The sequence below is a fragment of the Pararge aegeria genome, chromosome 9 (assembly GCF_905163445.1).
Source record: "Pararge aegeria chromosome 9, ilParAegt1.1, whole genome shotgun sequence".
Taxonomy (NCBI): domain Eukaryota; kingdom Metazoa; phylum Arthropoda; class Insecta; order Lepidoptera; family Nymphalidae; genus Pararge; species Pararge aegeria.
This window is the reverse complement of record NC_053188.1, coordinates 11,025,539-11,053,400: the sequence shown is the minus strand read 5'-3', so window position 1 is coordinate 11,053,400 and position 27,862 is coordinate 11,025,539. Positions and strand designations below refer to the sequence as shown.

General features: G+C 35.0%; 1 protein-coding gene and 1 long non-coding RNA gene across 3 annotated transcripts in view; one reads left to right on the top strand and one right to left on the bottom strand.

Annotated features, from left to right (window-relative positions):
• The window catches only part of LOC120626161, a 110,077-nt gene extending 84,548 nt beyond the window's left edge, over positions 1–25,529 (top strand). The window contains exons 2-7 of one of the 2 annotated variants that reach the window (XM_039893515.1): positions 9,683–9,773; positions 10,512–10,689; positions 15,316–15,518; positions 17,018–17,221; positions 17,706–20,266; positions 23,601–25,529. In XM_039893515.1, the coding sequence (XP_039749449.1) occupies positions 9,683–9,773; positions 10,512–10,689; positions 15,316–15,518; positions 17,018–17,221; positions 17,706–20,266; positions 23,601–25,129 (4,766 nt within the window). In that variant the 3' untranslated portion in view covers positions 25,130–25,529. Of the gene's footprint in view, positions 1–9,682; positions 9,774–10,511; positions 10,690–15,315; positions 15,519–17,017; positions 17,222–17,705; positions 21,009–21,231; positions 21,555–23,600 lie in introns of those variants that run through there. The other variant, XM_039893516.1, reaches the window with a different exon arrangement.
• Positions 12,123–13,625, bottom strand: LOC120626162. The gene is made up of 3 exons (XR_005658843.1): positions 13,574–13,625; positions 12,881–13,113; positions 12,123–12,176 (listed from the first exon to the last, which is right to left on the bottom strand). It is a non-coding gene; the product is annotated as an uncharacterized LOC120626162 (long non-coding RNA).
• Positions 25,530–27,862: the final 2,333 nt, after the last annotated feature.

The following is a 27,862-nucleotide window of genomic DNA, read 5'->3' as shown; positions in this document are numbered from 1 at the left end:
TTTAGCCTGCTCTTTGAACATGATCTCCGTATACGGGCAAACATCCCATAAATCCTTGAGTCTACTTGACACGCGTGTTTAATAATAATATGTTTATTATTCGTAAATAGCTAGTATGCATCGGGGAATTAGATTTTTTTTAATCACTAAACGACCTGCGTGGCGCAGATGTAAGCTCTGTGGATCTACGAATGGGTTTCGTTTTATAATTACAAAATTTACTCTGGTCTGGTCTTACTTTTCGACACACATACGTCAGTATTGCCACAAGAACATTATTTGAGAAGATGATAATAAAGCACCTATGAAGTACTTCATACAAAAACTTTATTTACATCAGGACACGTTTATAATTACCGACCCGGACCAGTATTGGATTTTTGGCCAAATTTGCACTATGTACTGTGCCGTGGAGAGCACGTTAAATCGCGGTTCTTGGTTGTCTTTTATAAAGGTATAGGTATATACGTGAAGCAAAAACTTTTGGTGTGAACTATGGTAATAAATTTTTTTTAATTCATAATTAATACAATTAAAAAAAAACATTTTACACACAGCCACTGTATTTGAAACACACACACATGCATATATACTCTTTTTTTAATCATTTTTGGGATTGTAATTTGTTTGTAAAAATGGGAAACCTACAGTGTCAGTGTCTTGGCAAAATCTGTGATTATCTGAGATTCAAAGTCTTTGACTATAGAAACCTAATAATGTTTATAATTATTGTTTAAATTCTATTTTATAGTCTCATTTTGACCAGCGCGCTACAGCTTGTTATCATTAACATATTGTGATAATTTTCGTGAAGGCCCGCAAACTACTATGGAGCAACGTTGTAATAGAATGCTTTGATTCCTTCTCTCCTGCTAGACAGGACGCCTCTTCCAAGCAGTGGAACATTTTAATAGAACATATTTTTAAATAAAAGGAAACGATGGTATAAATAAATCCTATAACACCAGGATAATACTGAATGTATATGTTATAGGTCTATTCCAATATAAATCAAAGTCATATTGATACTGTGTATATAATATAACCGCGAACATCGCGAAGTTCTCGGCGGAAACTGCCACTGGAAATTCTAACCACTACACGTAATTAAGATAATAATCTTTACGAGTATTAATCACCTTTGATTTCGAAAGTTAACGAGTAAATCTGTACTTTCAGCTTCATTACGTTGTAGCGGAAAATATACGCCGCGCAGTCACGAAGAGCCGCTACTGCAGTTTCCGATATTATTATCATCAACCTATTAACGTCCCACTACTGCACGGTTAGCATAGCCAGGAACCAGGAGATAAATTGTAGCCCCTTAGTTGTATATGTTGTCCTTTACCAGTGGAAAAAATGTCTCCTGCCTATACTTAACTGCAGTGGCATGCGCAGGCATCTATATCTTCTGGGAGAGCTGGTGGATCTATTATCCACCACGCTGATTCAATGAAGATGGGAGGTTTTTAACGATTATTGTCACGTTATGTTAGTCATAACAACTGGAACAGACGCGGACGGCTTGACGTTCTATTCGACGCACGGGTGGACACAAATTTCCTATTAAAGCCGGGCTAGCAGTGATAATTTTTATAGCGGAACAACCCTTATTAATATTCATCAGTCATTTTAGCACCCATAACACAAGCTACGCTTACTTTTGTCTAGATGGCGGTGTGTGTATTGTCGTAGTATATTTATTTATTTATTTATAATTAGAGATGCACCGAATGCAGGTTAAAAAGAATACGAATGTTCGGCCGAATATTGGGTCCAACATTTACGGAACCGAATGATTCGGATGAATTAATTCCTGTCTCCTTCCACAAGCAGAAGTTTATTTGATTAAAATTGTATTTAAAACGATTATAAAAAGTATTTTTTTTATTATGTCAATATATAATTGTTCCAAAACTTCGTGCTCTTTGTTTTACAAAAAACTATGTATAACTTTAGTACTTCTTCAGTAATTTATAAACCTTACTGTTTAATAAAATGTTATTTTTAAAATATTATTTTAAATTGCAAATTAAACACATTCGGTAATTATTCGGCAAATCAACCAAATATTCGGCCGAATACGAACATAAAAAAATATGCCGAATGTACTGAATACAAATATTCGGCCGAACATTCGGTGCATCTCTACCTATAATTCTTGACCCGACCCGGGAATCACTCCCACGACCTCGCGATTCGCAGTCGTATACGCCAACCACTCGACCAACCAGATCGAAAACCTATCGTTTTCAGAACCTATAACAGAAAACGAAAACATAATGTTGACAGAGCTGCAATTTCAAAAACCTCTGGTATATTGCACAATTGTATTGCGGAATAATGAAACCTCCCGTAGTTTTCTAGATAACTGGGGCACGTAGCTGTGCTTATTCCATATCGTGCTTTGTATTCCTTAAAACCTACCAAAGTCTGTTTAAATATTTCTACGTTATGGCCGTGATGTGGCTCACGGCCAGAACGTAGAAATATTTAAAAGACTTTATAATTCGTAAAATAACACCAGTGCGCTAAAGAACGTACCGAGAACTAGCCAATGTGTTTTGTTATTTTTTTTTAACTTGTTCTTAGAGTTTTACCGATACTCCGAGGAATTATCAATTTTATCAATTTTAAAATGCATCTAAACATTTTCGGAACAGGCAGGATTTGAACCTGCGAATAAAGTAAAAAAATAATAAAATAATAATAAATAAACCAATAAAGCTACGGCTCCTACCGCCCATGCTGAAATTGAAACATTGCAGTTTCGATCTACTTTTTCAAATGTCCATATTACGTTTGAAACAAGAGATGCTTTTTTTATAATTTTTATTAGTGTCTTTGCCTTCACTTGGAGGAATTATTATTTTCCTTATGCATTTTATATTTATAAATTCATGGTGGGTGCATAAGTAGGTATCTATACTAATATAAATCTATAGAGTTTTTTACGGTTGTTCCGTTAAAACTATTAAACTATACATCCGATTGAATTGAAATTTTGCATCAATGTAGAGGATACATTGACTTAATGGATAGGCTAACTTTTTTATAAGTGTTAAATCTCCGAAGTGTATAGCGGGGGCGTTAATGATTAGAAAAAATCATAAAAAACTAAATTTTGATTTTTAAATCTTTAAAGACATGAAATTTGGACAGAATTTTTTGGGGCTATATTACGAGCAAACAAGAATGTATTGAATGAAGTTTAAATCACATAAATTGTTACATAAACAGGGGAACACTTTGAATACCATGCAAGGAAAACATCCTATGAAATAACACCCTTCGTACTGGAACGCAGCTTAGCAGCTTAAATAGGCATGGGGGTAGTAGGGACTTCCCTGGACAAGCTTGGCCACAAAATGCTTTAATAGGTACTACTACTAAAACTTTAAGTGCGGAAGAGTCTATGTAAGATTTGCAGTCAATGATTGCAACTATCTATAATTTCCAAATAATACTGGTTGCCTCTGGAAGTAGGAGGGACATCTTTAGTGCTAAAACACATATCTATATATATATATATAAATGTTATGTTGGTTTGTGTACGCTTCAAAAACTCAAAAGTTCTGCAATGATCGGGCTGAAATTTTAGCATGATATATAATACGCATCAAGGATTGTTTTTATCTATTTTTCTCAACCATTCAATCACAATGTGCCACAGCGAAGCGTGGCAGGGTACAACTAGTATTTTATAAGGAATCACCCTGTAAAAATATTAAATCAAAAAAGCATATCTATTTTTCCAAACAAACTAATTTAAAACATTTTAAGTGTTTAACTTTTAAACCTTTTTTTTTTTTACCACAATCTTGCCTGATGGAAACTGGAAATGTGGCCTACGATGGGACGAGCTTGCCTAGAAGATGCCTATTCACTCTTGTTTTAAAGATACCCAAGTTGTAAGAATCAAGAAACACAGAACTCGGAAGGCTGTTCCAAACCCCAGCCATGCGTATAAGAAAAGAAGATTCAAATCACTTCGTGCTAGTTTCGAATAGTAACAACATAGGAATGAAAACCCGCCCGATGCCTTGCAGTGCGATGGTAGAATGGTGGAGAGGGGATGAGATAGAATATTTCCTGAGCACACTCTCCAAAGTATATCCTATAAAACATCGACAGTCTGGCTACATTACCACGATGATCATGACTCTGGAGTTTAGCCAAAAGTGGTGAGTCCTTACCTATGAGTCTCCTGGCTCGGCGAGCCACAGTATCCATAGCGGATAACTGGTACTTAGCGGAACCACAATAAAGATGGCTGCAGTACTCCATGCACGACTGAAGTTGAGCCTGATATAGAGTAATCATTTTGTGGGTCGTGATGTCATTTTGTGGGTCAAGCGGTATTCTTAATAAAAATTAAGAATACCGCTTGACTTTATTAAGAATACCAAGTTTTTTGGCGGCAATTTGGGGTTTGGATTCTATGGATCTACCGCAGTTGATGTTAGCTGTAATGTCAACACCCAGGAGACCCACCACCCAACACCCTATTGAAGATAAAAGACCGACAAGTGTATAGTACCTACGCTAAGCGACGCGTACCTATAACATACACTACAGCTATATATCTCATTTATTTCAGAAAAAACTAATGCAATGATTTGCTCAAAAACTATTTACGTTTGAGTTTCACTGATAACTCCCAGAGACAGTAAATATTGTACCTCTAGTATTATTTAGTTTTTTTATTTACACGTTGTATATATATTTATTTATTAAATCGCAGGCTGCTGCGAAATCGTATCGATAGTGTCCCGTAGTAAATCTCTTTAGCTATAAAAAACAGCGCCTTTATAGCCCGACCGCAATTTGTGCATATTTTATAACCACTAAAATATTTTATGTACTACAGATTTATTCATTTTGAGGAGATATTAATAAGTATTCGCTTCTTAGTCAATTTTCAATATAATAGATTAAAAAAAAAAAAAGTAAATATACATTGATTCAACGAAGCCCTATCGCTTAACCTTTACCGTTCCACCTCAGAATTTCTGTTTATTCATTTCTTGCAATCAACATCTTATCTCATCTTGCCTCTTTCTCGCGATAATAAGCCAAAATATTTTGCTTTACCTCTGTAAAAGAACAGGTCCCGGATTTAGACCAACAGATTGACATATCGTAAAAAAAATACAAATTTTCGGTATGATGTACGAGAACCTATATTAATTTCTTAATCGAGAGATAAATATCGATTACGAGATTTAATAAACTCACAGCCAGGCAGAAGTATGTATATTAATATATGTATATATAAATTATGTAATAACTTCATTGGTTTATGTTATATAAAAATACGGTATTACTTTTATGTGTAATAGTACTGTTTGTTTCCCTTGAAAAGCTAATAAATAAATAAATAATTCCACATACACCCCGCTGTGCGAATAGATTCGTCGGATATTCCTGCTGTAAAAGTACATTATTACTCAATGAAAATTGGAGCTTATACCAAAAATTATACGGTACCACGACGAAGTCTTACGACCCATGTGTAAAACGGTGACGCAAGGTCATTGTTTGCAGAAAAAAATGTCGGGTTGATACTTTAAAAAAGGCTTCGTAAAGCTTGGAATTTATTAATTATTCCATGATAAAAATAGGTCCTCGCGATCTGAGAGATCAGTCAATTTAGTTTGTCTTAAAGCTCAAAGCGTTCTTAACTTTGTACACCACAGAATTGGCACCAATGTCTAGTCGATGCTTCTTAATCCAAAAAAAAATATAGAACAATAAAAATCCTGTCTGAGTTATATTTAAGAAAGACTAATTATTTTAACGCACCAGACTATTCCCTCCAGTCTATATATTTAGTTAAATGATTATATATAACATTTACTATGTTGTATTAATACACATAATTCCAAAAGTTAAAGATAACAGGATAATTCAAGTCTGATTTAAAAACACAAGAGCCTAATCAAACGATTACAGATCGACAGACTGCCTTTACAAAAAGTATTTAACTTGGTAGACCGCTTCATTTTATGTCAAAAATCGAGTATCTGATAAAGAACCCTCAGCTGGTCTCAGCTGTATTAGAGATATGGTAATGCCCCGTTCTACTATTGGTACATAAAAAAAACGACTGTCATTGCAAAAATCCAGCGTTGAGGGTCACATTTTCTAATCTAATTTAATCTAGCCTATAGCGTCCCACTGCTGGGCGAATGGGAGGCATTCCTTCTGGCTTCTGCTTTTAATACGCATATAAATAAAATTAAAGGAAAAACTCTGGATAAGGCTAGACTGGCTTTTATACTTATACTTTACAAGAAGAAATAGTCGAACGATTAACTTTATTCTACTCGAACATTGCACAAATAAAATAAACAAATTATACTAAAATATGAATTTCGCTCAAAATTTGGACAAAATATAATGCATTGGACTAAGAGTGGCGGCCATACCCGCACACGCCGCTAGATAGTGCTGACTGTGTTTTAAAACGCGCTTACGTTTTTTTTTACGATAATCATTATGCCTACGTTTCTAAAAAAAGAAGTGGAGTCCCACCAAAAACATTCTGTAAAAACTAGCCAAGTTTCGATGCAGCTGCTTGTTTATCTCTAAAAAGACGAGAATTTACGAGAGCCGAAAGAGAACGAGACGAAGACTTTGTCTAGATTTCATTACTTTTTAGAGATAAACAAGCAGCGTCATTGAGACTTAGCTAGTTTATAGAATGTTTTTGGTGGGATGTTATTTTCGAAAAATCATATATAATAGTCTTAACTAGCTTCCCTCACTCAGTTATTGAGAGCGCTTAGGACAATCTACCTTCACAATGCTCCTTAACCCGTTCGCCGCCATTGGCAGTTGTATTGTAGGGGTAGTCGGTCAAACTTTTCAAAAAAAAAATTATCCGTCGTTAGTTAGTCGTCAATTTCACTTTATGAGTTAAAGACGACAAAATAAACTAATTTATATATATATCCCGCCAAAAATTTACTCTTATTTAAATTTCATACTGAAAAGTCTCGAAGGAGTGTATCGTGACTTTGTGAAAGTCGAAACTTTTCATATATTTTGCATTTATAACTATATAATATGCATAGATACTTAGATACATAACTTTCGTATTTTCTTAAGGTGTGATTTTAACCGCAAACTTTTTAGCTTCACGGTATATAAAATTACACCACGACATCTGGGGGGCTTCTCGAAGCACTAAATGTTTGTGATTCGAGTACGCAAAAGAGAAACCCAAATCGAAGAGACTATGCCTTTACTTGTATCGATATCTTCGTAGGTATTTTATTTCACTTATCATTCTGCAATATCAATCTCCGTTTTGATGATCGACAATAACTGCCAAGACTTTTTATATTTGTAATAAATAATCTTTCATTGCTATAAACACTGAAATAACCTACTTTGAATTTAATAATTAAATTTCAAAATCGCGATAATTGTCATGGTCAAGGATAAAGTGGCGACCTATCTTTTTACTTTAATTTCTAACTTCCGAAATTTAAGTTAAAAGATAGGTCGCCACTTCTGTTTTCTGTTGCAGAGTACTGGTGTTAAATTTTTAAGAGCATAGGGAATATAGAAACTAGGGAATAGGGAAGATAAAAGAGTTGGTCTATATTTAATGTATTAAATATAGACCAACTATACATTAAATATAGACCAACTCTTTTATTATGAGTGACTAACGATTTTGTAAATCCCGTAGGAAACTTTAAATTCCCTGGGATAAAAGATCCTATCCGTGGTCCGTCTGTGAAAAAATATCATTTTTAGATAGTCTTGCACGTTAATAAAAAAATAATTAATCGTTCTTTATTGTTTATTAAACAGAAATAATAATATTAAAGAATACAATAATTCCTGTCTCACTAGAGGAAACCGGGTCGTGTTCGCAACGGGAACAATCGTGTATGCGTTAACCAGGCTTATTATAGGAGCGCCCTTGCGAGTCCTTCTCAAAGTCGTGACCACATGTAACCTTTGTAGCCTACGGCAGTAAATGTTACTTTGATTTCTATATCAATAATTATTGTCTTAAACTTACTCCGGAATCTGGATTATGTATGGTGTAAGCAACAAACTTTATATTACAATTATTAAACATTTTTCGAAGACATTGGACATCTACTTGTAACATGTCACTAAGCACTGGTTAAAACTTTAGAGAAGGTAGTTGAAATAGTAGGGGAAACTCTATTTAAAACCCAAAAATAGACGTATAAACAAACTTTAAAAACTATGTTAGTTCATCATTCCTATAATAAATTATTCGTTCCGTTTCACGACGACGTTGATAAATAACTTCTTCATTTAGAATTTATAGAGCACATTGTACCGAACTCTCCCGGGAGCACTGAGAAGTCCATTGCAGTTTATTGCATAGCTTACATTCTTGTGAATTTCTATTAAGTGCTCTTCACATTTAATCAACATTCCTCTTATGCCTAAAGAGAATTTCAATTGAAGTTTTTATTCAGAAGGGCATAGATATGCATATCTTAAGCTTGCTACGGGATTGACCATTTTCTATTTTATAGTTTCATAACCAACAATCTATCTTGAAATAATTTGAGTTAGACACCCACAATTTCTCTGGACTGAAGGAATTTGAAAATTTACGAACAATCGAACGAATGAATGTAAATAAAATACTGAAAATAATTTAGGATTATATTTTTTTGTAGATATGTGAATCTCTTCATTTGTGCATTTCAACAGCAGGTTGTTACAAAACGCCACCCACGTCGACATGCATCGACCCTTAGGCCGAAATCTATAGAGCTTACTTTGACGTTAAAGCCAGGCAGATTTACGTCGGACACATTACTTAGTCTCGTATTGTTTCTTAAGACTGAGCAAATTCAAAGTGTATTCTGTATGAAGATCTCAGTCTTAGGTTGAGTACACAATCGAATTCTAGATTCGCAATCGAGCTAAGTAAAATGGACCGTTTTGGAGTTGCAAATTCTGTACTACTGATTTTATTTTACTAACTAAGACATCAGGCTTCAGGAGGTATCTTTGGTTAGTTGAAAACTATTCATTAATTAAATTACAATTAATATTCCATCAAATGCTTTAAAAAAAATATCTGGCACATATCACGTTTTTCGTTTATTACTTTCCGCTGTTAAATTACTGTAACGCAAGGTAGGAAGTTCCATTTTACTCCGACGTTATAGTCTCTCGATATTCGAAATTAACCCTACGAGCGCGAGAGTACAAAATATATAACACTAAGGGCACTGGTCCGCAGGGAACCAAGGCTGCCATACAATGGCTCCACTTGTGCATTTCTTATTGCGATCCAATATTATTCAATCTCACTATCTGTTTTATATGGAACTAGTTTCCTGCGGCCAGCCTGCGCCTTGAACACCATTCACCGGAGAATTCAATTCGCAATTTTATTATGGTGTACCTCTTGGCGATTCATTCCCATGTGAGTTTATGTTCGACTTTCGCCTTAACAGGGTACGGAAAGTTGTGATTTAATTATGTCAACGAGAACTGGTTTTTTTTCGTAGTGAATAAAATAAAACACATCTTTCGACATATTATTTTTGTGTTTGCCTTTTTAAGAAAATTTTTCTTGCTTAAGTCGTACGTTAATTAAAACTACGTGTAATTATCACAAACGTGTAAGAAATGATCAATTTCTATATTTTTTGTTTCTTTGTTTCAGCTGAGGGCAGCCTGTCTGATTTTGCGTTGCGCAAAATTCATTACACGGCCAGTAATCCTCTGAGAAAGGAACTATTCACAGCAGACACAAGGTAAATCTTTCTAAAATAACATCATTAATTTATAAATAACTAGCTTAACGACCTTGCTTGACGCTTAAGCTTGAAGACCTCCCTAGCGCAGCGGTGAGCGCTGCGATTTGTTAGTTGGAGGTCCTGGGTTCGATCCCCGGCGGGAGCAATTTCGGAATTTATAATTTCTGAAGTTTCTCTAGTCTAGACCAGACTAGTGAAAATTAATTGTCTGTGTTCAGTGGTGGGAGGTACCAACAATCACAAACACACACACACACAATTTTCCCGCGACTAGTTACAACTCTACTGACCAAGATGTGCCGCTAAACGATTTAGCGTTCCGGTACTATGTCGCGTAGATACCAATTATGGGTGTGACATACTTCCTAAACTGGTAGTGGACTAAAAAAAAAAATATAAGTTTACTATAAACATGCAACAATGTATGGGTAGAAATTTAAGATTCTGAGACTTGTGTCTTTATTAGATCGCTACTCGTATACACGATTTCTATGGAACGCATCGAATGTAACGGCATTTATGATCAATAGGGTTGTTATGAGTAAACACTTAATTCGCTTGAATAGAAAATAAATATACTTTTTTTGATTTAATATTTTTACAGGGTGATTCCTTGTGAAATATACTTATGCATCCTTCAATATTTTTTCGTAATTCTGTTACACGTTGTATAAAATAAGTTAAGTTCATGCATTAGACCAAAATGAATTTTGTTACTATTTTCTTTTATTTCAGACCTGCAAGCTTACGAAACTTGTACGAGAAGGCCACGACCGATCGGCTCTCCGCTTCCATCCTTGACCAACTGAGACGAGATTCCCAACATTCCCCCTATCTCCTATGCACGCCTGTGCTTAGTACTAAAAGAAGACGAATATATCAGAAAGTCGACGTTGAAATTGAAACTAGAATTGTAAGCTATATTGTTTTTTGTTTTCAGAGTACTAAAATACTTTCAATACCTAAGTGGCAATCACTGGCCAAAGACATGTTGATCATACAGTCTTTTGTTATTTTTCTGTAACATGTTTTATATTAAGAGATTAATATAAATCTGCATATACGCAGCATAGACACACTCTGTGACTAAGCTCTTTAAATAGGGGTCAAAATTCAGTGACTGAGCTACTGATAGTTTGGTCCATAATCACCACATGGGCAGATGAGTTGGCGATCGCTGTAGATGGTAGCACAGCAGGGCTAGCATGGGCGGGGGACACTTCTCCACGGGGAAAGGATATAACGTTTATCCCCTCACGCATTTATATCCACCCCCCGAGCATGGGCACACGGGTGGACAATATATCCACGGTGGATATAATAGGGGAAAGACGAACCCCCGGTAAATGTCACAAATTAATTATTCTAATCTGTGCTCATGGTTTTGACAAATAAATTTTTCGTTTTCTGTTTTGTTTTAGTTGTCTAAGTTTTTTATTGTTTTTTTTATCTATAAATGTTCCTCGTCTGCGGCTGTTTGTTTATATTATTTATTCTGGATTTTTCAAAGTGGTATAAAACCTACCTTTCGAGAAAATAAAATGAGTGCTAAAAAGTAAGTCTTCTATTATAAAATGTTTGAAAAAGTGACTACCTATTGATTTAGAAGCGTACCTAATGAATGAATGTTTTACAGTGAAAGTAAACAGAGACGTTAATCATCAAGATCCAATCCTGTTTACATATCAAATTATTGATCTTGTACTATTTTATTTAAAGTTGTGCTTGCCTTTTTCTATGGCCCATTAGTTGACAAATTTGTGTTTATTCAGATCAAGAAGTAATAAAATACAATTGCAAATGTTGGTAGATTTCATGCCAACCCACAACCACCTTGCCACTGGGGAATTCACAGGAACTCTTAGGAGCCAAAAGGGCAGACTCCCAGTGGCAAATCTTAGTCATTACTGAAGGAGCATGGGCCAGACGGGACGGTCAATCAGTGGAAACACTTAAGTCAATTTTGCGGTAAAGTAAGCAAGTGCAAAAAATTTTAATTATTTATTAGTGTTGTTGGCATCAAACAAGTCTTGCATAATTTTTCTTTTATTTGCAGACGTGGCAGGACATTAAAAAAGCTGCAACAGCACGGGGACGCAGCACCACAGGCAACATATACATAGTATACATGTTGCTGTAAAGTCAACCAAGTGAAGAATTTATTTATTTTCCAGAGTAGGTATAGATGGAAGAATGCAGGATGCTCATTTATCACACAAAAATAAATTAAAAAGGATGAAAAGGTTAATTTAGAAATTTTATTAATTAAAATATGTATTTATAAATCTTTCTCTTTTTTGTCGAGCAACTGTTAACAATCTTGTTTGATGCATATTTGATGTCTGATGTTGTTCTTCGCTCGTATTTACAAAATTTACTGTCATTTGCTCCATTAGAGTTCTGAAATATACAAATTATATTATGCTCAATACTGTTGACCCAAATTAGTAGGGCAAATTGTATGTGAAAATGCAGGATCAATGATTAATTAAATTATTAATTATTATTAATTTAAACATGTAAATTAATTCCTACTTGTTTTGCTTTTTCAGATTTTCTCCAAGATTTTAATAAAATGTTTAATAGAAATATATGCACAATCCTACACTGTAATTTGGACGTGATGATTAACCCATGCCATGTTAAATAATTTATCAGACATTTTTTTTTGTATTTTCTTATATTTCATTACTAAATACAGTATCTACTGCCAAGGTTTTGTACTAATTCCTTAAATAAACAATTTTATTATAATGAGACATTGTTTTTTGTATATTCATATAAATAATTTACCAGACTAGTTGTATACAACATATGCAGCAGAATCCTAGGCATGTAATTTCTAGGTAATTATGAGGAGTATAATATAATGATATAGGTGTGTAACTTTTTTTGATTTGCATTGTTTCCCTTTTATACTAGTAAATGGCAACAATAAGTAAACTTTGCATATTTTATTTAAAACATACATTAGATGTAGTACTGTCCGATTCTACTTTAATACAGCTGTATCTTTTCATATTTTACTTTAGAGTTAATAAATATGAATTGGTCATGGACACACACCACAAACTGTAAAACATATTTTAAAATTATTAACTTACTTGATTGTTTAAGTTTTTGAAAACTCTAGATCTAAATAATTTGTCTTTACCAGTTGAACATCTATCGTGGATCTCCCTTTCCTATTTTTGTATTGCACCCCATTTGGGAATGGTAAGGGAGGGTGCAGTCAATGGCTCCAAGAATATCAGGCAAACCATGCTTCACTTCTAGCTTCTAGCCACAATTTGCCTGGCAGTCTGTTCCCAGGAATAATATGTACTTTGGCATTAGTCTAAAATGAAATGAAAAATAATTAAAGTACCTAGCATTGAATATCTTTGCTATGTACTTATACTGAAGTACTAAGTACTGACTAATAATTTTATTATTAAAGTAAGTATATGTATATTTGATGAGGGGATGTCTGCCATTGGAAGACGGGTGATCAGTCCTATGTAAGGACCATTCCACCCTATTCCCCATGTTTGAGACACAGGTTTTACTGGTGTCCTGGCAGGGTCCTGAAACCTACCAGTCTCTGTGGTGAACCTAACAATATCCCCTAAGTTGAGGTTTGCTAGGTCTTCTTCACTTATTCTATCCTTACCTTGTAGTTCCCATCTTACCAACACGTACAAGAGGCACTCAGCTATAAAGTGAAAACTAGTTATCACATCACTGCACTCTGAACAGGATGGGATTTATATTTACTAATGAGAATTATTAGGAAGTAAGTACCTATATATACTCACATACTGACAATAGCTCCAGTAATTTGCTGACTGTTGTTTGAGCAACAGCCATGGTCTTGACCTGTCCCCGCTGATAACTACCGTCCGCTAATAATAGCCTTAAAGATGTGAGAACCTAGACAAAAAGTGATTAGCCATGCTTTTTTAAACCTACGTTCATATATAGATGATGTCTTTGCACAAGGTGATTTTAGGTACTTAATAACAACTTACTTTTATGTGCACTGGGTAGTCCATCGACAGCATTTAGTGGTTAGTGCCTCTTTAAGGTCCTCGCACGAGTACAGCACACAATTTTTACCCATCCGAAACAAATATTGGAACTCGGCATCGGGAAATTCGAACGGATTACTGGCGTCACGTATAGATCGCCGGTGTAATTTTCGTTCAGATTTCTCCATTTCACTTGAATAATAAGAGCCCCAGAAAGCACGAGACATGTTTTTTTCGACTTTAATTCGTTAACAGAATTTTAAACCCACGTCTAAGGACGGGGATAAAATTGTCTCTTTCAAATGTCAAAAAAGGATAGTCTTTCCCCTTTCATTCTTTCCCATGCTATGGGCGGGGGATATATATCCACGAGAAATGTCAAACGGGGATAAATTTATCCTCTCCCCTGTTGCCGTGCTCTGGCAAGGGGAAAAGATAATTATATCCCTTGATAGAGGATATAATCGGGGGAAATAATTTATATCTCCTGCCCGTGCTAGCCCTGCTGCGGACGCTGCTGCCCATCTGCCGTTATATCCCCTAGGTCCCCTCGCGCCCCCCCTCTTCCCGCTTAAGATACTTGCGGGAAGAGGAGGGATGGTGACACCACAATATGGCAGTTACTAAGTACCTGCCATATTGTGGAGACCAAGTGTTTATTGGATAGAAGCAGGCGTTACTTTGCGGAAATCCATGATATATTATCAAAATTAAGCTTAATTTGCTATACTCCGCGAAAAGCAGGAGAATCTGTGTGGTGTAATTTATAATTTCTTCAATCCTTATACCCCACACCAAACAGATCCTCGGCAATATACCCTCTACGCACGTTTCGCTCCGAAACCGGAGCATCATCAGGAGATGTTGACTTTACAATGACTTAACAATTATTCATTGTAAAGTCAACATCTCCTGATGACAATGACTTAACAATTATTCATTGTAAAGTCAACATCTCCTGATGATGCTCCGGTTTCGGAGCGAAACGTGCGTAGAGGGTATATTGCCGAGGATCTGTTTGGTGTGGGGTATAAGGATTGAAGAAATTATAAATTACACCACACAGATTCTCCTGCTTTTCGCGGAGTATAGCAAATTAAGCTTAATTTTGATAATATACCAAGTGTTTACTCGGGAGCAATTGCACTTTGGCCGTATTAAATAAGTTCGTTCGTCTGTCCGTATATCAGAGAACTTCTAAAATAAGGAGTGGAGTAAATAGAAAAATATTTAGTTCTTTCCAAATTTTCTTTAACACGTACTTTAAATTTCGTTCTCCAAAATTTAAAGTACGTTATAAAACAAAATATTGAAGAACTCTTTCAAGCACTTTTTGTTTATTGTTATCAACATAAAGTCAACGGTTGAATCCAGCGATTAGAAAACCGTTGAATGTGGGACACCCAGGGTGCTGGAGTGGTGAACCCGCATCGGAAAACGACCGCTGTTAGAACCGGAGTCGTTGGCCACTATTCATTGTGTATCTAAGAATATCTTTACTAACATTCTTGAATAAACCTCTTCCACAGCCGTTAGTAGTAGAACACCTTCGAAAATGGACGTCGAAAGAAGCCGTGGGCGACGTAACTGCGATGCCAGACGCGTCAATGCGCATTGCGAGCAGTGTGACACTAACACCAGACGAGCTTTCCGAATGCGGCTCCGGAGACGACGAGCCCATCGACCATCGGCTGCCCAGTCCTGAAGAGCAGCTGAGGGTCATTGCTTCCAAGTAAGACATTGTACAGTACCTACGCTCGATTTAAGAAAATACTGTAATTTCTTTATTCCACTGAGTGTTAGCCCTTTAATGCTATCTGACTAATGTATGCTATTTATATTAAAAGCAAAATTAGTAGTCCCCAAACAAGTAGGACTGATGACATCAAGCGAGTCGCAATTAGCCGCTGGATGCAAGCGGCACAAATCCGTGGTCTTTGAACTCCCTACAAAAGATCTTTGTCCAGCAGGGGACGTCCATTGGTTGACTTGATGATGATGACGATGAGTTATATTAGATCCATAACTCTAATCAGTTTCTACGCGGCATCGTTAAAACCCTTAGCTGTACGACTTTGTCTGAAGCTGGAGCTTCAGACAAAGTTCACTACACCAGATTAGAGAAAATTAAATAATTAATAAGTTTACAAATTGACCCTGACGGCGATCGAACCTATCCTGAGCCGCCCATTTATATGACCACATCCTTCCCACCGCGCCAGGCAAGTTGTCCAAAATGCTGACTAAATAGGCCTAAAAAACTGAAAAAACGTTTGAACATAATTTTTAGGTTCTTATCCAAATTAAATTCTGGCGATCTGTGACAATGTTTACTGACCATTAAAAAATACACAGGTACACAAAATAGCACAACAGGTTCCAGAGCAGTACTAACCCCGTCTTTTCATAAAAAAAGCTTCCCGCGCTTACTCCCTTGTGTTTTCATAGAAGTCAGTGCTTTATTAGTTGACCTTAGACACCGTGTCTGTCAAAGGCTTTTAGAGGTTCATTCTACCTTCCAACAATCGTAGATTGTTCAACACCCCCTGGTAAAGCAATGTCTTCCCAAGCAAACGAGGGCTTTTGGCAAACGAGGGCGTTTACTTGTTTTATTTATCCCGGCGTAACTCCCGAGCGTAGCGAGGTCTTAAATTCTGATGTAACGAAGGATATAGGGGCACCCAAAACGAAGGCAGTTTTAACCCTAAGACTCTACTTTTCACACCACGCTCGGCAATAAAATCAAATTTAAGAGGGTTTTTTTTACAATATATTTCCTATGGTTCGCGCTTTTCAGGCTTTGGTGAATGACAGGGACACCATCATACGTTAGAGCGAGATAGCAATATTGGAAAGAACAGATTTACTCCGTGCGTGATGTTCCTTATTCAAATCATAAAAGCTCCAGGCTCCAGTTCCTTACCCGTCAAGCCTAAAGGAAGCCTATAGATATTGACGTACTTGACCTTTCAATACGAGGTTATGTAATAAGGTATTGCCGAGCGATAAAAATACTGAAACAAGTAATTTTTTTTAATTAAGGACTTCTATACAAACACTAATCAGCTATTAGACCGCCACTTGTACCTACCTAAGCATTTAACCTACCCCGAGAAATAGGCTATCAAAAGGAAAATAAAATATCTTTCTTTCTGATATGACTGCGCTTAAACAAAAAAAAAGTAATGATTCAGCTTTATTACCAAATATTTTTTATTTTATTTTTTACAGATTCCCACCCGAACTTGTTTCCATAGATACGTCTGGCAAATTCTTCGATAGAATGTGCAACTCGCGAAAATCTCTTCACATTGAGACAAGTACCGGTGAAACAGACACTGTGAAGCGGCGCACGCGCACTAGGAAACCACGGGGTAAAAGACGAAACACCATTTCGGGCACTGATCAGAAAGAGCTTAGAGAGGCTATAGCTGGGTAAGCTTTTAGAGTGCACTGTATTCTTTAGATTACACTATCTATAGTAAAATACAATAAAGTTAAAAATACTTTAAATCCCATCTAATTTATTGTAATGTGGGTAATGTAATCTTGAGACAACCAATTAACTTTTGTAACCTAAAGCACAGTATTGTGTGGAAGCTTAAAGATCGTTTAATAAATTTCTGCACATTTTAACCTGTCGATAATATTATTTCGTGCTTATGTGAATAAACATTTTTTTTTCTGGTTGACGTTATTCACTTATGCTTCCTTAATATTTAACGATGTTAAGATAAAAACAATCAGCATAATATTGTTTCGCACTTGAACACTAATAGTGTCATTTTCTCATTAGCTTCATTATTAATGATATTCTTGAAGAATCTCTCTGTTACGAGACTAAGCGAGATTGTTCAATGAATTATTTCATAGGCCTTTAGCGTGTGACTAATGCTTTGCTTGGTTTGTTCTATCATAGTGATACACCAAATGCTGTGGCTTCTGAAGAAATTGAAGATAGTACAGTCATCAGGTCAAGATCAAGTGATTTGCTTAAGAAAAGTCCGACAGATACTATTGCTAAGAAAAGTCATTTTAATAGTTTGAAACAATGGGGTAAAAACAGATTAAGAATGATTGGCAGATCACCGAGTACCAGTAGAGACAACTTTAGGGACTCGAAAATGTATAAAAGTAAAGAATTAATAACGTCTGGTACCATAGAAAATGATCAAACACAAGAAGCTGTCAGTATGCGTAAAAAACGCCCCGGAGAAGAAGATAGAAGAACTCACCAAAGATGTGCATCTTACTCGTCATCAGAAAAAAGTATTGGAGTTCCGACTAGTGCTCATACGACAGCTACTATCAATAGTGGAGTAAAATTACGGGGAGCGTCCACGCAAAGAAAATCTAGGCGGTCGGGCATTGGTAAAGATGAGCCGCATTCGTCTAGCGGTAATTGGTCAGCTAGTTCAGAATCTGGTAGGACGAGCATCGGCTCGGAAATCACTACAACAACAGTACCGCCTAAAAGTTCCACATCGGCTGCTACATCTAATAACTCGCTTAACTACCACCATGGTCCACCCAGTTCGATTATAAGCAGAAGAAAATTTCTAAATACATCTGGTTCAGGAAGCGTAACTAGTGAAGGTACTCTAACTCCAGATATAATTCTTGATTTACACGAAGATTTAGAAACAAGTTCTGAGTTTTCTTGCGATACAGAAGGATATTATACATCTTTCCACATGGATTCAGGTCTTAAAACTTTGAAAGAGGAAGAAATGTCTCCTAGTACGCCTTTGCATACTACAACAGCTCTTTCAAACTCTTCTAATAGCCAAAATTTAACAGCTGAAAATGAATACGAACTTTTCGGCAAAGGTTCTACAAGTACTACTACAAGTTCTGCTGGCACTGTTTGCACCACTTTGATGGCAGGTGATAGTGATAGATCTTCTTTGATAATCGGTCCAACTGTACCCGAACGTAAAAGCTCCTTAACCAAAATAACTCGTAGTCGGGGAAATAACCTTAATAACTCCAGTTTAGAACGTAGTTCAAGTTCGTCATTTTCTAGATCACCGTTCACAAGTCTGAGATACACTGCAATGAGATCATATGCAGATAAGCAGCCATCCAATCATTCAGCACCTGAAATAAATGTAGTTCCCTTAAACACCGTAACAATTACAAAGAATGTAGGTAATCAAAGAGAAATTACGGCCGTCGCTGAGGTCCATACTGAAACTGATCTCGAAAGCGCAAAGAACTACACAGGAACAAACTCCCCAGATTCAGGTCATAATACTTCAAGCTCACCAATAGAAGATTCAATATCTAGTGCCCATGGCAAAAACAGTCTTTCTGAACAAGATTACTCTGAATCATCAGATCTGGAAGGTACTGATAGAATAGAAAGAATACGATATAAAACGACTATAAATAGTTCCAGAATCCCATCAATGTGTGTAATAACACCAACAAACTCTGATGACGAAAGTGAAACCAGTAACAAAGGTTCAGATAAAAATAGAAAACAAGAAACATTTTTAAAAAACAATGGAGATTTGACAAAATCATCTAGTAGACCAAAATTAGATTTACCTAGCGATGAAAAGCAAAACGACATAAAAACTGACGTCAAATCATATAAACCACAAAATCAATCGAAGTCGTCATTACATCCTTTCAATAATTTTATGTGTAGGTTAAAAGGTGTATTACCAAATAAACTGTCCACGAAAAAATCGCCTATTACCAAAGATGCGGATGTAATAGAAGATTGTTATGATTCTGGGGATTATGTAACTATTGCAGATGTTAAGAACAATAACCAAAAGATCAGCTTAGGTCGAGGGAACTACGCAAACAATGACATAGTTGGAAAAAATTTACAAGCTGTTCTGTCTGGGAAACTTACAGAAACAGAATATGTTTCACTAAATGAACTTCCAAATGGTTTGAGCGATAGCAAAGACTACGTCGAGCACGGTTTGGAACAAAAACAGTCAGATGCATTACAAGAAATTCAGCGAAAGGGTGCAAAAGTTACGTTAGATTCTCAAGGCCAAGTGATTTATTCATCAGATACACTTAAAAGAAGAAAGGGAGCCCATACTACGTTCGAACCTGGACCATTTGTTCAAGAAATATGTCCCACAACTACAATTATTCAAAGAGAAAGTGCAGATGTAGTAAAAATCACGGATGAGACTGATTTTCCGTATGAACCTCCACCCTCAAGTAAACCTACATCACCACAACTTGGTAAAACGATCATTAAAGCACCTATAGAGCCCTACGGTGCCATGACGAAGGAATTTGTAACTCTACCACCTCCTAAACCAAGTACTATAATTTCCGCTACGCCTTTCCCTGCTCCAGCTGTTATAAATAATAACAAATTGGATGCAGTTGCTAACAGAAATAGAGATCTTCCTCGTGTAGTTGAAGCAATAACAAGAACAGGTGCATACGTAAATATACATGATGCAGAGGGTGTCAGCTTGTCTCCAACGAAAGATAACGAAGGTAAGCCTCATAATTCCTCAACATCAATTACGAGTGACGCTAATAGATCCAATTTAGATTGTACTGGTAGGTTTCTCGACAGCGAAGAAATAGTTCCTTTTGTACCTAATTTCCAAACATCAGTTATTTTAAAGAGCAAACATCAGAAAAACGTATGTAAAACGGGTAACAAAAAAGTGGCAGAAGTTATGAAGATGTTCACAAATAGAAATAATGACGAAAATGTAAACTTGAATATAATTAGCGGCGATAATTTTGACAAGAACCCAAATAGTAAAATTAAACGCAGTGATAGTTATAAACTTGCCAATTCACCGTTGATGCCTATTAAAAAGCTCCTGAAACTTGATGGATTTAACAACAATGTAAAAAAAGGAAATTCTTTTGAATTAATCCAAGCTGAAATCACTGCAGATCTTCTGCGGGAACAAATAAACTATCCATCAACTGTATCCCCTAAATTAAATCCCAAAAACTCGAATAATGACTTTAATAATTGTGAATGTATAAATAATAACAATCGTAATTCATTCATCGATGATAACTTTGAAGCTGAACTATCCGCTTTAGCTCTTAGTCCATTAACCACTCCACTTCCTAATAGGCACACCATAATGTCTATTCCTGACAACAGGGACAGAGCGATTGACATGCTATCAGCAATACTGGATTCTGATCCTGAAAATGTATGTGTGCTTCACTCGTCGCCAGCTTGCCCTCTAACTCCCAGTAAAGTTACTGTTCCTTATGACGGACCGATGCACAGAGCTAGAATTTTATCTATATCTGAATCTGATTTTGGAACTGAAATTTGGTAGAACGTAATTAAATTGTATGTTTTGTAGAAATATTTTTCTGTTACCTGTCTATTCATTACGCTTACTTGACTGCATAGATATTGAAATAGTAAATACATTTATTTTTAACTTCCAATGTTTATATTAGGTTTAAGTAATTTTAAGGAATGACATTATGCGTACGTAGTTCTACTTTAAAGGTAGCATTCTTTTACATGATGAATCATCCGTCCATTTGAGATATAATTGATAAGTGTTCTTCCTTGCCTTAATTAATTAAATATCCCTGTGATAGAATATATAGTTATTTATAAAATTCTTTTTAAAATTAATATTATGTTTGTCAATATAATTTGGTTGCTATTCTACGTTTATTCCAATAAAATTGCATGGTGGCTTCCTTCACCTGTGTGTGCACAGCTTTTGGTTAATTCATAATTTTTATATGAAGTGCATGGTGTGTTATTCTGTTTTTAAATGTGTTTGTAAATAATATTATAAAATTATTATGAATTAACGCACTGATTTCATTTAATTTCACTCCTTTTGCTATAACCCTCACATCACTCCACCCCATTCACAGGTCACGCACTGATTTAACATTTTATTAAAGAATTTAGTTCTATTGTGAGGTGATCTTCAATATTTTTATGTGTTCTTAGTAAATATTATTATTTTCGAAAATCACCACTCAAAAGAGCTTAATTCATTTCTGTACGTAAAGCATTATGGTATTCATTCGGTAGTAAACAAAACCTATAAAAAGCTAAAATTAGCGTGTCTAAGTATCCTATGGAATAGGACTGAATGAATGATTTTGTCTGAATCATGAATTTTTTTTTATTCATTGTTTAAGTTTTGTGTACAACCAAATATCAGGGTAACCAATTCAAACATTCAAACTCATACGACCAAATCCTTATAGGGTATGCTAAATTGGTACTTTATGTTATATTAACCTTAAATTGAATTCATAGTCACTAATTTAAGAATATACTTTTGCACTGATATTTTTAAACAATTCAAGGTGTGTTGCATTAAAAACAACTATTTAATACACGTTAAAATTACTGATCATAACATAGCTTTGCACAAGGAACGAGATTGCTTCCAATGGTCGCGACTTTTATGGCCAAGTTCTTCAAAGGTAAAGTTATAATTGCTTTTTGGCATGACATTTCTTAGCATGCGATGAAACTAAAACACTATTATTTCCTGATGTCCCCATTAGTGTAATAAATATTAATAAAAGATCTATTGATTTCTTCCGCCTCTGTATAATATATCTAAAATGGTGAATTTTAGATATATTATGTGTTTTATTGATCGTCAGTTTTGAATGTTACCTGTAATTATTTGATACTTATAACTAACTATTACGTGTAATTATTTGATATTTATAAATACTTATCACTAGTTTAATATTCTACTCTTATTATTGTATATCTATGAACTAACAGTTGCATCATTGGAAGCAGAATGTTCTTTATATTTAAGTAATATGTAACCAAATATGTAAAGTTTAATTTTATTATAAGTATAAAGAATAGAATACCATGCACCAGAATTACACTAAATGTATCAATTTATTGTTTAAATAATGTGATTTTATTTAGTTATTGTTGTGCACGTCGTATGAGCTTAAAATACCTACTTGGCATGTATGATATTTTATGTATGCATATTAACACCCTTTTTTATGCAAGGGTTGCGGTATCTGAGTGTATCAAGGTATCACTAATCATCAATTATGTTATAACTTAAAACTTGGAAGTGCTTTAATAGGCATGATGACTAATTTTGAAAAATGGCCCTATGATGTTCAGGAGTACCTACTGTGTATATCCAAAAAATATCTTGTTTTAGCATTTGAAGGTTTTGTTGATATAAATTGCAAATTAATATAAATAATTATTTAAAAAAATATTTGACGCGAAAACCATCGTGTCACTCATGACGTCATGGGCAAATTAATAGTACAAATGTCCTAAAGATTTTGGTATTATCAATACACAAAACTAAGCAACCGATTTCTAGTTTGTTATGATCTAGTTTTAAATCGCAAAACACTTGATATACGCAGCGATTTTCAAAGTTCAAGCGGTACAAAATTATATTTATATAGACGTGACGTCATTGGCGTTTCACCTGTCTTGGTGGATCGGTAGACTTTTTAGTTTTATCTTTTGAAAATTAATAACAATCTCACTAAAAATATAAGGAAAAATACGTTTTTCATAATGCATGAATCTTAATAATATTATATTTTGGCGATTTTACTGTCATCGTGTCTACTATAGCTATTTTTACTGCCTACTAAAGCTTTCTTGATATTGTTGCTTTTAATAGATTGAGGAGGATTATAAATGCACTCTCACTTATAAATGATACACACACAATAATAATTTGGAGCCTGTGCTATCTAATGAGTATTAATTGCGAACTACTAATTATTGGGCAAACCTAAGTCAACATAGATCAGAAACGATTCAGTGCTAATATTATAACTGAATAAAAATTAATTGTATACGTTTCAGACTATCGACATTCAATTGCTGACAAGCCTCCGACTAAACTCCATCAGCAAATGCATGAGAATTCTCCATCAGTCGACCTGCACCATCCAAACCTTACACTTCATCGATATCACACGGCACATCTTCGTGGAAGACATGGCATTACAAGTTACGAAAATAAACCAGGTGCGACCCAGTCAAAATTTTGGACACTGCCGAAAATAACTCCTTCGGATAACATTGACAAACCTATTTTTATTGAAGAGAAAACTATGTATAGCCCGAAAAGACGCAGTCTTGATGAAACACACCCTATTGAACAAGATTTTAGACACAGTAACGAGGATTCCATAAAAATATCACCAATAGATCCTCGAACTACAGCCACTTTTAAGTCGTCCACGCCAACTAATAAAGAAACTGTGGTTGACTTAAGTTCCAGACTTTTATCTCCTGTTAAATCTACTATGACAAACGAAGAACTGTACGCTGTCATACACAAAAGTAAAAAGAAGCTTAATATCAAAGAAACTCCTGTAGAAACTGACCGGGCGGAGTCGCCAGCTATTAATGCAGTAAATTTGTCACCTTTGAGCTCATCTGGAACATCTTTAGCTATTAAAAGTACCCAGCGCTATCCAGAAACTGGTTATCTAGGAGACAGTAAGAACAGAATGTTTTTTTCGAATGTTTACAAACAAAATGCTATTTATAACACTATAGGTTCGTTTGGCATTCAAAAGCAGGAGACCTGCGCAGACCGATATGGGCCACTGCAGCAAACATCAAGATTAGATTTTAAGAAATTGCTTTTACAACACACCGTCAAACTAAATACACCCAGCGTACAAAGTAGGTCCCAGAAACTCTCTGCAGTAGAGCAACTCAAACTTTCTAAGGATAGAACACAAGTTCCTTCGACTTCTCCGGAAAATAGATCACAAATTAATATACTCGATCTCAGTGGGTCGCCGAAAACCTATACCCATAGAAAAACAATAAAATCGAACAATCAACCACTATCGCCAGGTCGAACTAGCAATTTGTTGAAAGAACATAAAAACACCTCTAAGATTCTTCTCTCCCCCAAATCGCAGTGGCGATTCGCAAGTCCGAGATCAGATGTTCTATCTACGCCTATACCCGAAGCAAACAATGAAGATGAGAATTCTAACAGCTCCGGAGATAAATGTGATTCATCTGTTAGCCCACCTTCTAAAACAGTTCCTATTTTAACTAATCAACATTTTGGGGCTAGGAGATCCCTAATACCGATAAGTGAGCAAAAGATCGATGAAGACCGTATTTCTAACTTAGATCAAGGTATTTTCCCATTAGGTACAGAATATCCGAATATACAAGTGCTATCTCGATCGGAAATAATTCAAGCAAAGCGAGCGGAGTTCTTCAATAGTACTCCAGATCCGTCAGTTCTAAAATTTTCATCTTTTAAATGTACCAATTCACCTGATTCTGGATCGGGACTTAGAAATAAAATATCCCCTGAGAGAGGAAAAACTTCACCAAGCACCTTAGAGACGGCCTTATGATAAAATTTATTTTTGGACAAGACGGATGTGACAAAGCGGTGCTTTTTACACGTTTGTTCATATTGTGTATATTATTATATAAGGATATGGAATTTAAGAAGCTTTAATCTAGTCTTTTTCTTGCTTAGTGTGCCATTTAATTGGCACTAATAAAAAATTAAAACCAGTGTTCAAACTACATTTCGTGTCTGTTTTTGTTTTATATGATTTACAGTAGCTCTATTGGGGCCAATCTTAGTTTATGAAATTAAGATAGTAAGTATTTCTAAATTAGGTTTATAGTTACAAAATAGCACGTAAGTATTTATTCGGTAGTACATTAAAGTACTTTTCAACTAGTTCAGATTTTTGGGTTTTTAAGTTATTAAAAATAAAATTTTAAATAAATGTTTTGAACAATCTTGATTTTTTTCATTACGTTATGTATAATCTACATTTCGTAGTCATTCTAAGATTAAAATATAACATACCTAAGTACTTATTCTTTATTGGATTGTTGGCATGATTCTAATTCTGATCTGCAGGTCTAAAAGTATAGAAAGCTATTCTATCATGTGAAGTGCTATCCTTTAAACAACGTTCTCTGTAGAAAAGGATAGCCCTGGCCTACTTTTAGACCTTTCTGTTGACTTTAGAGACTTGATGAATTGGCACCATTATCAGAAATATCTAATTATTGAAATGCAATAAAATGTCCAACAAGACCAACAATTCTAAATACCTCAGTTTAGAGGTCACTGGCGAGTCAGCGTGGCCATTGGAGCATTGTTGATGTTTGTAATGTCTCTCTCTTAAGGGAGGAGGCCGATGCGCAGATGTGGGACAATAACATTGGGTGGGTGGTTAAGTAATTCAAAAAGAGAACATTCTAAACCACCTTTCATATCTTTGCCTGTCCTGCAGCCTGAAGGGGACACTTAAAAATAACAAATATTGTATGAAATTGCGCGATGAAAAAAAGTTAAATATTTGTTATTTCATTTCATTCTTATTCCTGACGATCTATATGCGCACCATTCTCGTTTAACAACCATAATAATAAATAAAATTAGGTTTACTGCCCGCGTTAACGTTACCAAAAAGGTACTCTCGCATTTATCTATGGCTATGACATGAATCAAAATTTTACGTCCAACTGATTGAGTATTGACGTTAAAACATTATTTAAACATTAATCACTATTTTTCACAGAAGTTAGCACAAATTAATTTTATATCAACTTAATATACCTTAAGCATGGTAAAAAATTTAGGTGCTAGAATATCATAAGACACTACCCATGAACTGCAACCCTGTATTTACAAGCTGTTCAATGTGCGAGGAAGGTAGCTCAATAAAGCTTCGGGTGTTCGTACTCGTAATCAACACGGCTAATCTTATTAACGTACGGTCATCGCCAAGTTTAGGCATTACGCACGCAATAATAACGCCAGTGACATTATTTACCAACTACATATTACTTGGAATATTGGTTATTGGCTCTGCTAGACAACACGTGGCTTCTAAGTTTTTGCAAATGTACGCTGTCGTTGCATGCTGCGCCGTTCAATTAACACTATCTTTTAGTGTATTTAGAGCACTAAAGGCAAGTCAAATTACTAAACAAAATGTGGCTTTAGTACTACATGGTGTTTTACCAATGATAAGTGTCGTTATACTGTTAATAGATCTAACTGGAATTATATTTTCTCATCGAGAAGAACCTGAGCCACCGCTATCCATATCTTCATCTTCGACTATGCAAAGGGAACGGCAGTAAAAAAATTATTAGTGTTAAAAAATTAGATGCCTACTTAATAAACTTTCCACAAAACTCGTGATTATTTTAACGCAATAAGTAATTACAGGTCCCAGTGGGACCGTGCTGAGATACTCATAATCATAATACTTTTATTTCGTTAACTAAGGTTATACCTAATTTAAAAAAGTATAAAATAGATATATCAAAGATTACTCCGATTAATTTATATTTTTAAATTTTGGTGGATTTATAATTTCATTTAATTTTTGGACCACCTATGAATTCATGCACGCAAAAAAAAAATACAGGCCAGCGCTTTTATTTTTGTTATTTATATTATAAATAAGTTTTAAATTAAATCAAGTTGAAAGAGATTAGGTACCTGGTGATGTTGATAACACAACACCCATATTGTACATTTTCAAAATAATTAGGGGGAAGTTGCATAATGCGGACGTTTAATATAAATTTTACATAGCTGAGTTCAATGAGTTTCATCTGTAACTTGTGTTGAAAAAAGGCATTAACTTAACAACCCTAATTAGGCAATGAAAGATTATTTTCTTATCAACTGTTCACATCTTATATGAAAAAAAAACATACAAATCTACATATATATATATATATATATATATACATATCAGTCTGTTCAAACTTTGTGTTTCAAACGGAAAAAGACTGACAGCAAAATCACCTGACAAACCTATCAAAGCTACTGCCCACACCAAGAAACTTAAGGTTTTATACTTTAAATTTTTTGAAAATACTAACACAAGTTATCTTATAGAAATATATTTTACTTATACTTTACAATTTAAATGCTAGAACACATTTATCCAAATATTTAAAAGGAAACTTTTACATTATATTATTATTTACTAAAATTGCAGTTTAGTATTTATTGGGTAGTTTTTTTAAATCTTAATGTAGTAAAACTTTTTCACATTTATGAAGATAAGGGTGAAAGAGTTTTCCTAATTGAAACACAAGTA